Source organism: Phaethon aethereus, assembly GCF_964289735.1.
Source record: "Phaethon aethereus genome assembly, chromosome: 4".
In the NCBI taxonomy this organism is placed as follows: Eukaryota; Metazoa; Chordata; class Aves; order Phaethontiformes; family Phaethontidae; genus Phaethon; species Phaethon aethereus.
In genome coordinates this window covers 79,216,369-79,233,623 of record NC_138578.1, presented here as the reverse complement: position 1 = coordinate 79,233,623, position 17,255 = coordinate 79,216,369, and the positions used below count along the sequence as shown (strand labels likewise).

At 50.0% G+C, this 17,255-nt stretch overlaps 1 protein-coding gene across 1 annotated transcript; it reads right to left on the bottom strand.

The window, feature by feature from the left end:
- Window positions 1–486: 486 nt before the first annotated feature.
- RPIA (ribose 5-phosphate isomerase A) lies at window positions 487–16,240 on the bottom strand (the record flags this gene model as incomplete). Its single annotated transcript, XM_081998722.1, has 9 exons — window positions 487–1,338; window positions 3,531–3,630; window positions 4,870–5,011; window positions 5,540–5,608; window positions 5,954–6,018; window positions 6,623–6,682; window positions 9,709–9,764; window positions 11,725–11,785; window positions 16,049–16,240. 9 exons carry the CDS (start codon window positions 16,238–16,240, stop codon window positions 1,241–1,243), a joined length of 843 nt encoding a protein of 280 aa, XP_081854848.1. The 3' UTR covers window positions 487–1,240.
- Between the last annotated feature and the right edge of the window lie 1,015 nt (window positions 16,241–17,255).

Below are 17,255 nucleotides of genomic sequence, written 5' to 3'. Positions count from 1 at the left end.
ATTTTAAATTACCTTAAGCAAAAAGAAATCAAATGCAGAAGGGTGAATTTGGCCTGGGTGAAGGGCCCTTGTAAGGGGGAAAACTACAGCAGAAGTTAGTCTGATGACAATCATCTGCCCTGTTGGCCATGAAATAGTTACTTTAAGAACCAAATTACCACCACATCTGGTATAACAGCTCTTTATTTCAGTGTCTACAACACAAAAGAGAGGGCTTGCATTTTGACACCAGACCCATGCAAAGCACCCATACACCGAGAACAAGATATTGAACGAGTGTCTCTCTCCTGCTACATGTGGAAAATTTAGGCAGGAAGACTCAAGTTTTCCTATGCGTTCTGCTCTATCCTTCCACAAATCAACCAGCTGCAAGGGGTGATAATTAACCTTCATTCCAAATCAACTAATTTGCCACTGAACATTATTCCACACTGCCCTAAGCTGCTCAAATATGCGTCTGTAAACTTCATCAAGGACCCAGTACTGCTCTCGGTTTACAAGGACGAAGTCCCAAACATCTCCAGCTACAGGAGCAGACTTGAATCAGAGGTACTGAATTAATGGAGAGCAGAATTTGGCTCAAAGGATGAATGTCATCTCCATAGAGAGGCCCAGAAAAGGCCCTTAAGAGGGATGTAGAGACCACCCTAGGCTCAGAGAATTGTCATGTGCACAGAGGACAACTAGACATCCTGAACTATTAAAAAACAGTGGTATAGAAAAATAAAAGGCATAAAATACTGAACCAAAAAGGTTCCAAATAAGGCATTCGCAGGTCCCGACTGGATGCGCTTCTGTTATGTGCATCACCCTCCCAGACAGGGTGGTTAGGAACGATGCATTAGGATTGTATTTCTGACCTCAATCACTAAGCACTATGAGCAACCAGAAGGGTTCAAGTTCTGTTTGAAAAAAGAAAAAAACCCAGAACACAAAACAAAAGAGTATTCTTTTTGGTAAGTATTTCTTAGAAAATAAAATAAAAACGTTAAAGCAATTTGTTTAAATTATTCTTTAAAAAAGACAACATTCCTGTAAAGTAAAAATATATATATAGAAATAGAATATAATTTTTTTTTTTTAAAAAAGACATTCAGTATCACATTAGCGGATTCTGATCAACTTCCCATCCGTCTTCTGCGATAACCACTGCTCGTTAAGGCAAAACGTCAGGTTGGCACCATTACAACAGCTGAATCAAACTGGCCAAAGGTGAAGCAGAGCAGGCAGCACGCCGGCATCAGCGATGCTGCTTCTCCCGCACGCTGACCGAGCCATCCTCCATGCCAAAGTACACCACCTCTGCCATGTTGATGAAGAGTCCTGTCTCCACCACACCTGCGGAAGAAGAGTTCACACGCCAGTTAATGCCAGAGCCATCCCACAGCTTGAATCCTCGCTCTGACCTGGTTTTTGTTCATTAAAAAATCACTAATGCCTCCACCAAAGGTTTGGAGAGGTGTTCAACCTGGGTGATGTTGCATCAGCCACACAGGGAGCCTCTAGGAAGTCTTCTCCATGCAGCCACTCCCAGAGAAAACTCTCCAAAGAGGGAGAAATAACTCCCAAATTCCCCCCGATACACTACCCCAGCCACCACCATTACAATCACAAGCATGGCATTTTCAGCCATTTGTGGCTGAGCAAGAGGAAGCCACATGCAGCCACAGGCTTACTCACTTTGCCTTTAAACACATCTAAAAAAATGATCCTGTTAGAGAACACTTGGGTAACACTCATTCAAGTGTTATCATTCATCAGATCTGATGCTACCTTTGCAATTTGTAGCCTGTTTGCAAATATACTTTTGGTTGCATTTAATTATGGAGTGCTCCTAGCTTCACAGTGACCACTGAGCCACAGCCAGAAGCAAAGGTGGAAAGATGGAGAACAAGGGCTACCACAAGCACAAAGTGGCCAGAGCCCTGCTATCACCATTGTATTTAAGCTTTTACAGTTCTGCTCATCCAGTTCTAGGTAGGGAAGATCCTCTTCTCCCCTTAGCAGGTCCATTTCTGAGCAGCAGATGATGCTGAGACCATCTCCACACCAGCACAATGGAACAGGTCCTGTCATTTACTGTTCGTCAATCAACCAAAAGAGATGCAAGGAAGAAGTCCTTGCAGAGAGGCCGTTTTGTTTGCAAACAGTGTAACCAGCCACTGTTTCTCTTTTGCACAGAAACAGCCCAAATATAGACATTTGTACAGCCCTGGGCAGCAACCACATTAGGATACAGAGTGCTGCACCAGGAACAGACCAGACCAGCAGCGGTCACCAGTTCATTTAGGTCAGGCACTGGTTCATTTAAATCTGCTCCTGCTGAAGATCTGAACCTGCCATCTATTGCTGTCTGTGAGCCAGTGCCAGGTAATTATTCAGATCACAAAGACACTGGGACAAGCCAAGGCAGAGATAGTATCCTAGCAGTTTGCTCCTACAGCAGTAAAAAGAAGATGGGTATATTTGCAGTAAATCAGCCTTATAAGTGGCATTGAGGGAAGCAAAGCCAACACACATATGCAACTAGAAGTTACTGGCAACTCTTCACCCAGCCTACATCCGTGGCCTCTGCCTGCTAGTGGGTTATAATTGTGGTCTCAGTACAACATGTTGCCACTTTGTGGGGACGTCAAGGTTTGTGCAACAGGATCCCAACCTGTTCCTGTACACTTTGTCAATGCACGAACAGTCAGTGAAGGCAGTTCTGTTATGGACTTCAGGGGCAGGCAGGCATCTGGGATAAACTCGAAGTTAAAAGATAAAACAATAGGTATTCAAAGCTGACTAGATTCAAGAACAGACTTCGCCAAGGTAACCAGACAAGATATCCAGATGTGGCTGAGCCAGTCTATCTGCTGCTTCACTGCAGTCCAGAGTGTGCCACTGCCCCTGGGCAGACCCGCATCATCCAGAAGCAGCTCTGGCCTGGGCAGCAGGTCTCATGCAAAGCCAGAGTCCTTGCAGACAGGCTGTTTTGTTTGCAAACAGTGCGATCGGCCACTGCTTCTCTCTTGCACAGCAATAGCTACAGCAATAGCTAAGATATGCTGTGCCCTCACAGCAAGGTGAGCCCGTAGGACTACACAATGGTAATGGGATGCAGAGCAGTAAGCAGCTTCTGGAAAATACTGTAGCCCAGTACAACCCCCCTCCAGAGTCCACCAGTGTTTCCATTAAAAGGCCTTCTCTAAATACGCACAAGGAGAGTAAGGAATAGGATTGTATAGGAATAGGATAGTAAGCATAGGATTGGCATGCCTAATGGAAGACAGTGTCAGAAGTTGCCCAGCATTGCCCCAGCTTTTCACCACCATACAGGAATGCCACTTGGGTACAGTTGTACTAATTCAGCTGATAAAACTCTGAAGTGGAAACAAATGTAGGGACCTGTAAGAGGGCAGTAAATACACACATATACACACACACACACACACACACTTCCTCCTATCCACAGGAGAGCTCCCATGGTCAGGGTTATCTAGCACAGACCAAGCCTTAGCCAGCTTTTGAAAAATCACAGACATTACCTGGTATCATCTTTATAGCGGTGTTCACTTCACTCCATTCATGAACCTTGTCAAACTTCCAGTCCAGGATGAAGTTCCCGTTGTCCGTCACCACAGGGCCCTGGGAATCAAACACGTTTGTCAGCACTGTGAGCTCCTTGACTACCAAGCACAGCCAGGGACTGTCACAGCCCTCCCCGCTGCAACGGTTTAGAGTCATCATTCAAGTAAATCAGGACAGTCCACATTAAGCCTGTAAGTAAAACCATCGCCCAAGGCAACTGCTCATTCCTCATTCTCTGTGTACTGATAAACATGCAGAAGCTGGAAACAACAATGCAATTTCATCAATGCAATTTCATCGCTGCAACAGGGGATCCTTTTCACAAGAGTAAAGCTGCATTAATGTCCTAAAAAGGCTATTACAGGCAATTGAAGCTGAAATAATACCCCTCCACCCCAGTGATAAGAGTGTGCTGCTGGATGCCATGGGGGGTTTTGGAGTTGAATGCTGGCCTTCAGCATCCCAGACGCGCCCAGCAACTCTCAAGCCCAACAGAAGGGGCAACTGGGTCCTTTCAACACAGCAGAGACAGCTGGGGCTGAGGACAAGGTGTTTCATCAGCACTGAGCAGGGCGTGCAACCACACACAGGAGGAGGGACCAGCATCCTCCGAGGACATGGCCCATGCTGGAGCAGCACCGATGTGCATTCCCCGAGCAAGGCTGGTCTCAACTTCACAGAGAACAACTGGTTTGCTCTTCTCAGGCACCCAAATACAGTCCCCTACAGCCTCTTGGGATTAGACACATTAAAAAGAAGTATTCAGCCTTCAGGCGTTAACTCCAGCCATTACTGCAGACAGCCCTCCTTTTCTCTTGCCATGCGACGTGGGCTGGTGAAGACCCACTGCCCAAGTCAGGACACGACAGTGGCAGTGGAGACAACGCATCTTCAGTTTTCATTTAGTCCAGCTCTGGCTCCGTGTGATATGGAGGAGCCTGGGATGGAGCATGAGCTACCCACCCAACTAGAGACCCTCTTTAGCAACACAGACTGCCCTCCAGCCCCCAAACATCCCCACAGAGCAGCAGGTCAGACCCATACTGGCAATTCCTCCCCTCCCTGCTCAGCAATGCTTGCCTTAGGAGACATAAGCCAGAGAGACTTTACACAAGCAGCACTGACTCCTAAACACACAGTTCATTAACCAAAGTATAATTAAGGGGAATTACATAAGTGGCCACTTGCGGGAGCAAAAGTCCAGATTTAATTAGGTGAAAGGACAGACCTCAGGTCCTCTGTTTGCCCACATTCAAGTGGCTCCTCTGGGAATACGGGCTGATCAGGGACACATACCGCTTTGCTAACAGCCATCCGCAGCTCCGCGGCACCGCCAAAGTTTTTGGTCAGGGCTCTGGTGACAGGAACGTAAGCCATGGGGATGACTTCGATAGGAATTCCCTTCTTCCATTGCTCCCCAAGGCTCTTTGATTTTTTCCTGAGGACACAGTTTGAGGTGGGATTAGCGTCAGACACTGCATTGCTAACACCATTAATATAACGCACTTATCACATTACCTCTTGCAAACCCCTCAGGCATAAGGCCCTGGAGGGCAGAGCGGTCAGTTCACATGAGCACACATATAGGAAGAATCAGTTTAATGCATGATGCTGCATTCACTCATAAGCCCTGTTTTGACATGTTTTGGACAAGCAGGACACAAGCTGTTTTCTCCACAGCCCTGCGGCTGTATGGACAGAAGGGGAAGTTTATTCCATGCTGACAATCACTGAGCTCAAAAAGCAGAGCAGCCGTTTCCCCACAAGCTCTGCAAAGTCCTAAACAGGCCTGCTGAGTCAAAAATTAAAAAAAGCGCCAAATTGAATTGATGAAGCACTGGGAGTCAGGCTCATTTCCACCTATTCCTGCTCCCCTGACCCGCTGGAAGGAGAGTAATGGTCTAACACAGGACCATCCAAATACTCTCATGGGACAGAGAGGCATAATGAATAGTAATATTTTTACCTGTAATCAGCAATAACGATGAAGCACTTTGCATATCCTGCAACTATTTTCTCCTGCGTCAAGCAACCACTGCAAGGGAGGAGGGGGGAAAAAAAAAAATACAGGAGTCAGAAAACAGACTGCTCCTCAGTGTGCCTGATGGTCCGAAAGTCCAGTCCCCTCCATCATGTTCTTGCTGGTTTTGGTGCTGCCGTTGTCCCATATCAGGGCTCTTTTCCCTGCCCCATCAGTTTATCTTCCTTGTCCCTTGCACACGCTCTTGGTCAGGAGCTATGTCCCACTGCAGCTGCATGCATGGCCCTGCACAGGATCCCATCAGCCTCTCCAGGCCACCCCCGGAGACATCTGCAGCCAGAAAAGGATGCTCAGAGGCCACTGCCACCACACTGCACATAGACAGACAGCAAGGCTCACCCGCCACCTTTGATAAGGTTGAGGTCAGAGTCCACTTCATCCGCTCCATCAATGGCGACGTCGAGCTGTAAGAAGAGGAGAAACTTGGTGTGGAAACTTCTCCCATGCAGCATCCAGGCACTGTGCTCGGCACAGCTCAGGAGGGTGTCAGGTCCCAAGCAGCAGCCAGAAATGTTATTAGAGCTGGGACCACCTTGATGCCAGCCTGACCAGAGACAAGCATCTGATCAGCCACCCAAGGACACCAGCCCCAGTTAAACCACAGGCACATGAAGAAAAACACAAAAACAACTGCTGGCCTCCAAGGCACATCATTTCAGCCTCTACCATTGCCAGCTAAGGGGCAGGAGGCTCCTGGGGAAAAATCTTGGTCACAACATTTCAACACCACCATATCCCCGTCTCAGGCCAACAAGCCTCATCCTGGAAGAAGTGCCAAACACCTGGAGGAAACACAACTCAGCAGCCTACTTGCCATCTACAGGAACAAGCATGAAGACAAGACTAAGGTGGGGGGGTGTGGGAATAAACAAGGCTAGTTCTAGCTCATGTTCAGCAGAGTGGCTGCCTAAATTTTCAGTCTCAGGGGAGGACAAAGGAGCCTGATACTTTACAAAGGACCAGGTAGAGAAAGGTCAGGTGAGATCTCACCTCCGTGGTCCCACTCACCTCTGGGTGTCGGTCCAAGTCACTTAATGTTAAGCCGTTCTGCAGAATGAGCTGACGGGCCTGTGCATCAAGAAGAGAGCAAACACCATTTACCGGCGGCAGGAAAGGAAGACAGACTGGCAGCATCATTCCCCCAGCTGCAGCAAGGACGGAGTCTCCCTGCAAGAGCTCCAGCCTGAGCTGGCAGACAGGCTGCAGCCAGCAGCAGGAACGCATGGCAAGAAGAAAATCATCCTTCTAGATCAGATTTTTTTTTAAATCAAAAGAAAACCCTGTTGCTGATCTGAACTCAAATGCTCAGACGGTGCAACAGGACTCCTGGGTTCAGGTATCTCTGTATTAAAAAGCAGAAGGCCCCATCAGGTTGGTGGGAATCACTTGTATCTAAGCATCAGAGCAGTTGTGGGATTTTTGAGCCCTGTGTTGTTTCAGTTTGGACATCATTCTCCCTCACACCCATCCAGCTACCCTGGTTTCCTTCAGCTGACAAATGGGAGCAAGAAAATTAAATGTTTACACCATCGCAATACAGGACTAACACTGAAAATATTTTTCATATTGGAAAGAAACAAAATAAAAGCAAAAAAGAAAAGCACAACTCATGGAAAAAGAGCGGCAAGCCTCCCAAAACAGCTGTTCAATAAAAGTAGATCAGGGCCACCAAAGTAGCTGTGTATATCCCTCTAGTGGCAATACAACACAGAGCACCTGGTTGGTCAGTCAGTTTAAATGGAAGTTCAAGCTTAGAGAACCTTGAATTGGTCGAATTTTTTGTGGTAGAAACCATCACCTCAGTGAGACTCCCTCCTTGCATGGACTCCGCTCAAGCTTGAACTTCTTATCACGCTGTAGCTAGTCCATGAAACCTCAGTGCGATGGCCTGGATCAACTTATTCCCCTGAATTTTATCCGCTAACACTAACAAAGTGCATCATATACATACAAATGCATGTATGGGCATCCCAAAGACCTTAAGAAGAACTACTAGGTGGTACTCCTGGCAACGAGATATTATTTAAATCATTTATCATGGTATTTCATAGCATGCAGTTTTAACATCCATGGGCTGTAGGCTCTTGATCTGTGCACTAGGATTGCCCTAAGGGCTCACTAAATTAAAAGAATAAAAATCAGTGGGGATCTGGGAATTGAAAGCATTGAAAAAACACGGTGCTGCACATGCAGGCCAGATCCTGAACAGGCTTAGAGTCAGCAGTGTGGAAACAAGGTAGCTCTCTCCAGGCTCTCTGCTTGCAAGGCAATGGGAGCAGACCAGCAGGAATCAAAAGCAGAGCTCCCACAACTGGGAGGAAAGCGTTGGTAACTGTGCAGCACCTGCCAAGAATGGTCTCGCTCTGTGCTCTCTGCACATGTCCAGGTGAAAAGAAACAATGCAAAAGCCAAGGGACAGATACTTACCCTGGCTCTAGCTTTACTGATGGTGATGGAATAACCCAACCTGACAACAGGGAAGGGAGGAGAATAAAAGCCCACTGAAACCAATTCTTCCTTGCCAGTGACCTCAGGCAGCCATTTACACCTGTACGTAGCAAAAATGAGATGCTGTTTTGCTGACCTGGGAATCTTCAGTTGGAATTGGTTGAGGTCTAAGAGACTGTAAAAGATACGAGGCAGTCCCATGTCTAGGGGATTTTGGCTTGTGCAAGTATACAGTCTGCCTCTTTCCTTTAACAGCAACCTTTTTGTTTTACTGGTAAGAAACTCTGTAGTGTTACATGAACTATCTCAACATTTCAAGGCAGGACAGGCTCCAGCCCACACTCACTATGACAGCTTTATCAATATTTTCTGTTAAGACCTCATGACTGAACTCAGAGTACCTTTCCTATGCTCAAATGGGACATGGTATCTCAGGATGGCGATCATTTCAGATCAAAGACACTCACCACAGTCCATATATGCACCAGAAGTACTGATATAGGTTAAAAAAGAAAAAATCTAGTTTTTACTTTTTGCCCTTTTCAGCAGTTTGTATTATACACCAGTTGGCCACTGTTTTTTTGCAACAGCTGGGAAGAGAGAGAGTCGCATCGCCCTACACTCACACTTAAAGAGCATCTGCAGGGTAAGAGGATGTTAGGTTTTGATGATTTTAGGATAATTCAGGTTGGTCTCTATCTCCAGGTCAAAGCGGGGTCAGCCACCAGGTTGCTCAGGGCTTTACCCACTCAGGTCTTGAAAACCTTCAAGGACAGACTCTGCACAGCCTGCCTCACTGCTGGATTGTCCTCACAGTGAAAGTGTTGTGACAGGAGTACTATCCTGAGGTCCACACCAGGACCATGAGAAGGACACATGCCCAATTCCTAGAGCAGGGCATTGCCACCCAGCCTCAAAAACTCTGCGGGTAGTCCCCGTCATGTCACCTCTCCCTACCTAAAGGGAACAAGGTGATAGCTGCTCCTCTGCAGCACGTTCCAACCTCAGGGAAGAGTGGCAGAGAGACCAAAGCCAGTTGCCTGAAGGCATGGAAGCAGCTCAGAAGCTTTCCCAGCAGTTCTGCATTTCACTACCAAGCCACATTCTCCCTCTCCCTGCAAATCTCTCAACAGCTAGCTTGGTATGAACCAATCCCTCCAAAAGCTGCGCAGCAAAGGAAAGATTAAGCTGATTTCTCTTCTGCAATTTCTTAGAAAAATCCAGTTGATGCATTTCAAGTTCCTCCTGAAAACACATGAGTTTGCTATTATTGCTTGCAGCGTGATTTTTACAGCTTTCAGGGCTTGACACAGAATCAAAGGAGACTAAGTGTCTCCAACAAGTTTTGCATTATCAGTCTGGTTCACCACTAAACACCATTTTTCTGCAAGCAGGATCCAGAGCAAGCCACACATCAACACTGACATAACCAGCATTACCGCACTGGTTCAAAACACGTCTCCTAGCACCACAGCATCCCCGCAGCTCAGGTCAGGGTAACACGGCTTCATGAGGTCCACCTGCAGGCGGCATCACGACTGCTTTCACCGGTGATTCCGGGGAACTCAACCACAGTGAGCCCGTCCAGAGAGCAGCGTGGTTACCTCCGTTTGGGGTAGCAGAAAGCAAAGGAGGAAAGCACTTACCTGAAAAGATGTAGGGATGCAGACAATAGTCAGGTTCTCCTGTTTAACTCGCTCGGCTGTAGGAAAAAGAAACAGAAGCCTCAGTTTGTTTGTTGCAGAAAGAAAAAACACCAGCTTTCACTTTAAGAAATCTCAGTTCACAGCAGCCCCTTTGATTCACTGCGATTACTTGCTTGGCTTACAAATAACTCTGTCATGCTCAAGACACAAACAGGTGCCACCCTGCATAGGCCAAGGCTCAATTTCTACAGTCAGAAACGTTTAAACACCCACCCTGGTTCAGCCCAAGACACCACAAGCCATTAACCTTTGTGTCTCCAGCAGCAGAGGAGCCTCGTCAGCAAATCGTCACCTGGGAAATCAGCCCCACTCCCCTCTCTCACGCCATCAGACAGGTTTTTGCTGCACTCCTTGTAAACAGAGAGCTCCAGCAGCTGTCTGAAAGGTTTTCTGGCTTGTTGCCTTGGGGACAACACATTCATTTATTGTAGAACATTTAAGTATACGGCAGGGAAAGGACTAATAAAATACAGTATTCCATTAAATGGAAAGAAGGAAGGATTTCCTCCCTCAGGTTAGCCTCAAATGACTAAAATCTATTACTAGGATATCATTATGGACAAAATGTTATTTTAGTAATTACAATACTTAGGCATGAGCCAACAGCCCAAGAGTCAGCAACAGCTCTCACACCAGAGCAAGCACACAGGCTACACGCTTCAAGGTAACGGGGCTGCTGGACGGATTGAAGATGCAATACATCAGGTTGTACGTCGTTACAACCCACATCCCAGTGCTAACGCACTCAGTAGACATGAAAAGTCAGACTTTGCAGCCTGGAACAGGCACTCTACTTCAAATACAATACCCATTTATTCAGAGACTGATACTGTGTTAGAGTCAGGAGAGGCTGCAATACTGAGCCAAACCCAGAAAGCTGAACCGCAGCTCCCAAACCAGCTCCCAGACAAATGTGTGTGTTGCGCACACAGCGTGGGGTGAGGTGGGTGCCAAGGGGCAGGCACAGCGTGATCTCTGCTGTTTCCCTATGAAGCGAAGCACCACGCTGCGCTCAGACCTCAGACCCGCTCGCCCGTGGTGCGCTGGGGACAGCTCTGCCCAAAGGAGCTGGAGGTCACAAGGGGACTTCCCAGCCATGCACAGCCAGCCAGGTGGGACACACTGAACTCTGCTTCCAAATGAGAGTTCCCCTCTGTGTCTGCACAAGACCCCCAAGAACAAACAGGGCTGACGCTGCACTCACAACCCATCACACACAGCTGCTCTGCTTTGCATCCAAGGACAGCAGAGCAGGACGAGGTACAGCACCTCCACAAGCAGATCTGCCCTAGGGCTGAGCGCCCTGCAAAGGAAAATTTAAACCTCCTCTGTAATGAAGCGTGAGGATAAATTACCCTCACACTCACTTTGCAAAAATGCACTTGCCTCACTTGAATATTTTGCTGATATTTTCTGAATCACACCTTGAGCAAACTTGCACCTGGGGCAAGCAGATAAACCTAGCTGTAGGGTGTAAAAAAAAAAATGCAGCAGGATTTCACATTCCTCATTTTCATTACACCTCAGCAGGACCCTTGATGTGAGTAACGTGGAAGCGAGCAAGCGGCGTCAGCTGCATACAAATGGGTTAACTTAACGGAAGCAGAACAGCTGCATGGCCCAAAGCCACAAAGCAAGTTAGGACAGAGCAGGGCTGGAACGAAACAGAGGGGTTTAGCTCCAGTTTGTGGTGGGTGCCAGTAAAGTGCTCTGCCTGGCTGTATGGGGAGAACAGGTGGCAAATCATTACCTCCTCAGGACTCTCTATGCAATAAATTCAAAGCACAAGACCCAGTTTTAACCTTCAGCTTCAAGGAGGACACAGCAGTTGGTGAACAGACCCGTCACACCAACTCTAAGTCAGCATCCAGAGATTTAGCATGTTTTTCAAGTAGTTGGGGCAGCCAGACAAGGGGACCCTCTGCGACAGGAGGGACATGAAGGGGAGCATCCTACCTAATCGATGCACCGCGTGGACAATCGTAGAACCGCTTCCGATCCCAAGAACTTGATTATTCTGCAAATCAAAGAGAGACAGGGGAGAGCTGTTACTGGGGGTCGGCACAAGGGCTGTCTGCTTCTCCCGGTAGACTCGACATTATAAACACATGCAAGAGGAACCTTGCCCAGAGATGCATGCTGACACACAACGTCTTAGCACACTGCAGGCAAGGAAGGGAACACAGTGAGCCAGCAACGGCACGACCGCTGTCTGGAGCTAAAGGATTTTAAGCCACTCACCCCCTCATTAAAGGGCACAGGCTTGCTAAATACCACCTCGGTCTGACTCTGAGAGTGTTCAATGCACACTCACTGCTGGCTGCTGGCATTCCATGCACCCTCTCCTGCCGGAAAGCTGGGAGTTTCAGACAATACCACAGAGGCAGAAGCTGAAACAATCTCAAGATAACATCTCCCAAGGAAGCCACACAGTAAAAGCATGGGTTTGCTGCCAATGGTATTGTTAGTAAACAGTACGGATACACCAGTGGCCAAAGCAAAGAGCACAGCAGCAGTTCCTAGAGTATAATAAAAACCACCCTCCAATACAGAGGATTCAACTGCCTATATGAGAGTCCAGCAACACGCTTGAAAGATGGGTGAGCCTGGCAGCATATGCTGAAGAGGATCATGTTTTAACCACAGCTTAGCCCTGAACTTTCTCTGCTTATGGTCTGGTTTAAGAAGGATCGCTACCGTCTCATCCATAACACAGACAAGCTTCTAAACACGCTGCATGCTGAGGTTGGACAGGTGCAACCGTGTTACCTCCTCAAGAGGATGCTCTGTGATGCAAGCCTCTGTTTATTATCAGCTCAGTCTCCCACCCACTGAGAACTACCTATAGCCTCTTGCACACTTCCAATTTTCAATCTACTTCCCTTCCTTTGGATGGGATCCAAACCTTAAATTCACTTAAGGAGGCCCAATATCACTACAGAGACTTCAAATGAGAAAGATTTCAAGCCAGCCAGAGATGCAGGCATAGAGCTGTTGTGTGTTATCCCTTGGACATTAGTCAGGTCTAGAGCTCTTTCTCCATGGGCAGCAAATCCAGAGTTCAGCGGCTGTGGAAAAAGCCACACCTGCAGCATTTCAACCAGCTAAAATCCTACTGGCACGCAAGCTCACCTGGAAAGGTAGAGCTCAAGGCAGGTCACAGTCCCCTAGGATTAATGATTTCCCTTGCTTCTGCAGGTTAAAAGCTTAAAAACCCCACGAGTTCTCCAAAACCCAGGACACACGGCTTATATCCCAGCCCTCACTAACCACCGTGACTCTGCAAAAGATGGAGAAAGCAACAGATTGCAGCTGTACGCCTGCAACATTGCCGGCAGAAACCCAGTAGCTCCCCAGGTTTCTCTGTTTCACCGACCTGGCAGGCAGAGCCAAGCACGGCCAGCCGAGGAAGGGGCAAGCAAAGCTGCACAGAGGCTGGCAGGACAAAGGCAGTACCAGTGTTCCCAAGAGACTTGTTTCGACTTGGGAAGAGGCAGTTTCTTCTCTTTGCCCTCATTTCTACAGGGTGGGACAGCTTCTTGGAGCAGCTTGATGCCCTAAAGGGATGGTAAAAGCCTCAGCATCAGCCATTCCACTGTAATGAAATGGGAAGAGGGTCCCAGCCAATCGCTGGCAATAAACTTTGAAGGCATTTATCAGTGATGAGGGGTGAGGCACCCCCCCTTAGGTAGTGCAAGACTTTGGGCTGAGTGGGTTTCCCAGAAAAACAGTTTAAGCCAGTCTGAACTGGTGCTGTCACAACCTCTCCCTCACCACGGCTCCCACCTCTCCCTCCGCAGCTCCGACCCCAGATAGAACGGGGGAAAAAAATCAGCCAAAAAAAAAAAAAGTCTACTTTTAAAAACAGGGACAGAGCAAGTGTTGGCAAGAAGCAGAGCACAAGGTCAATGTAGCAAGGGGCAGGTCCAGCTCACAGCACTGAAGAGCAGTACTCCATGCAAAAAAAAAAACCCAACCCCACAACATTCCAGGTTGTTTACCAAAATGCCAGCAAATAAAACCAAGGCACTGAGACACAGCACAGCTGAGGACCCACATATGGACTCCACGAGCACAGTCAGCAGCAACCAGACCATTGTCCCTGATAACCCAGGGACCGAGGGATGCTGCTCAACATTGGAGATGCCAACAAGGCAACGCACATCGAGTGGCTGTCAGCAGCACCACACAGGTTGGCCGGTCCAACATAAATTTCCAAGAGTAGGATTTACGGGGGCAAAGAGCAGGAGATAAATACCGTGAAAAGCCCAAAGTTTTCTCTTATTAATCCTCAGCCCTCTGGGGCAGCAGGACCTACAGCTCTGGCCCATCTTCCCATTTCTAAATGAGGCGCTAACAGGGCCTGCCTTCGGAGGTGTTGTATAAACGCAAAGCCAGCTCTCCCCAAGCAGCTTACAGCTCTAAAGCCCCAAGTCCTGTGCCAGCCCTGCTCCTCCGAGCCGTCACGGCACCACAGCCCGAGGTTGGTCATCTCAGCGTACTGGGGAAGCTCTGCTCCTGCAGCTGCCTGGGGACAAGTGCTATGAGTAAACATACCAACTGCCTTTAATTCAAAAAAATAAAGAGAAAAAAAAAGTTCTCCTCTCCTAATGCCTCCAGCCAGCCCCAGGTCTTGTATCTGCTGCAGGCAGCACAAGGAGCTGCTGTGCTGGTGCCGTTAAGGGATGGGTGCAAAGGAGGATGCCAAGTACCGGTATCAAGCCGACAGCGCCACAGATTTACGCCACAGTTAAGCAGGAGAGATTTGTCCAGCACAACTGAACCCCGAAGTCAGTGGCATCTCCCACACATCCCTGTCATGCAAGGAAGGCAGTCTGCAGCTCTGCTTTCAGAGATTATGTTGCTCCCTCTGTTAACAGCGATAGCCCCAACGGCCAAACACAAAACTATCCGTTACAAACGGCAGCTGCGTCCTCCCAGCGCAAACTGAGGGGCAGACAGGTTTTCTCTGACATCTGAGACCATCCAAGTCCTTGGCAGTGACTCCAACTTGCTTCTCCACCATTGCTTCAAACCAGCTTGCATGGCAAGCACTGCAATATTAATTAAAATAGGCAGCATCCGAGGTAATCAGCCTCGCTAGCCAGGCCCTGAACTTTAATCAGCTGGAACATGGCCAGAAACATCATCCTAAGTTTGCTTGACCATAAAACAGCACAAAGTCCAGCTATTTCACTAGGAAAAGTCCAAAATCAAGAGTCATGTTTTAGCCTAAGTCCATGGCGCACCCAGCTCGTGACAACCCGCAGCAGCGGTTATGCCTCGGCTGCACACCTTGCGACATGAGTCCTTCCTCCTGCAACCTGTCAACGCGCAACTTTGGGGCTTGCTTCGGGTAAAAAAAAAAAGGGGGGTGTTATGCAACTGCCAGGCCATCCCTAAGGCTCCCACACCCCACATCTGCTTTGGAGCATGCTGGCATGGCAGGGAGTAGGTCTCAGCATGTGGCTGTGCTCCTGCGGGCAGGTACAGACTGCTCAGAGGAAGGACAGGCTGCAAAACAAGTGAAACATTTACCGGACACCAGGGAAGCCACCGGCAACCAAACCTCAAGATGCCAACCCAGTGGAGGGGAATGGGAAAGAAAAGGGAATTTTCTTCCCCCTGTCCCCCCGAGTACTAACATCTACCTCCTTGGCAGCGGCTCTATGCCCGTTTCATCACTGCTGTTGCAAAAGGACTTGCACAGCAAACATTGCGATAAACCACTGCGTCGCTTTAACCGTTGATCTTCCGCGTGTTCACAACCAGCCGGTGTCAAGCCTCCAGCCGCTCAGTCCTACGCGACCTTCAAGGGGCTGATTAAGGCCCTTGGCTGTGCGTCCCTCCGTGCAGAGGGCAGGGCACGACCCCCCGGCCAGGGGCTGCTGCTGCTGGCGTGGGTCCGCGGGCACAGGGCGCGGCAGCGGAGCACCTCGCACCTGGGGAGCGGAGCAGGACGCGGCGTTCGGCTCAACCCCCGCAGCAGCCCAGCCTGCGGGAGGGTGCGCGGTGGGAGCTCAGAGGTGCGAGACGCTGCCTCAACTCGGGGTGCAGTGGGCAAGGCACGGAGCCGCTGCCTGCGAGGCGTCTGTGCACCCCGGGGCCACTCCGGGCACCAACAGGCCCCCGCGGCCGCTCGCACCTTTGGGGGCCCCTGCACCCCCCGAGCCCATCCCTAACACCCCAGAGCCGCTCCACGGGGCCCGCCCGTGCACCGGGGGGCTCCGCGCAGCGGGAACGCCGTGCCCCGGGCAGGGCTGGGTCCGGGCCATCTCACCTGGACGTGCTTGTCCACCGCCGCGCAGGCGGCCAGCCTCTTGGCCTCCTCCGCCATGGTGCCGCCGGGCCGCCCGCGGGAGAAGGCGCGTCTCCCCGCCGCCGGCCCCGCTCTGACCCTCCCCGGCGGCCGGGCAGCCAGGGGCGTGCTGCGGGGCGGGCGGAGCAGGCCGGGCCGGCCGGGGAGCCGCATGCCGCCGCGGCCCGCCCCCGGGGGGCTCTCCCGATCGGGCTGCAGGCCTGGGCCGAGCCGGCTCCCTTCTTCCTCCTCCTCCTCCTCCCCGGGAGGCTGGGACTTGTAGTGCTTCGAGCCGCGAACTACAGCTCCCACAATGCGCGGCGCGCCGCGGCTGCCCGCCCCGCCCAGCCCAGCCGGGCCGCAAGCCCAGAGCAACTTCTTTTGTCGCCGTATATGCCCCTACATACACCGCTGCATGTATATGTACCGATATACGGGGTTTGCCGGGGATGGAGGGGTGGGGGCTTTCCCGCAAAGTGCGTGGGGACGGGACACGTTCCCGCGGGAAGTGCTTGGGAGGGAGCGTGGGGAGCCCTGCAGCGCGCCCGGCGGCGCCGTCAGCTGGCGCGGGTCCTTGAACTCCGGCTGGGCTTCCAGAGGCTTTAAGGAAGAGCCTTTCTTGGACTTTTACTCAAACGCTGTTGCATTGGAGGGGGGGCTAAGGACGGGCGAGGCAAGGCCGGCGCCAGCTGGGAGAGACGCCGTGTCGCAGGACCTGCACGTAGGACCATGGGTGTGACAAAAGGTGCTGAGATGCTGACCTGACCGCACCGTCACCAGCCAGCGCTCACTGATTCTTACCCCACCGCAGGAGGGTCCGGGTGAAAACCCATGCAGGTTTTCTGTCAGGGAGCACACAGAGCCTTTTTTTTCCCCCCTGTATTTTTTTCTCCTTCTGTCCTGGGTTGGCATCTGCTGAAACAGTTTCTGAAAAATATCAGAGAGGCAGATGAACCTTCAAGTACCCCTTCACCAGCATGTTCAGTCCTGGGAGCCACATTAAGACCGTGCACAGGCATTCCGGCTTCTCTCCAGGCTGCAATCCCACCAAGATGGATGGGAATTGCAGGTATTTACCACATTTTGACTCCAAGGTCAGACCACAATGCATAGAGAATAATTTTTTTTTTATTTGCACCACAGAAAACACAACAGAGAAGCCGCTGTTGGCTTTTTTTTTTTTTTAATT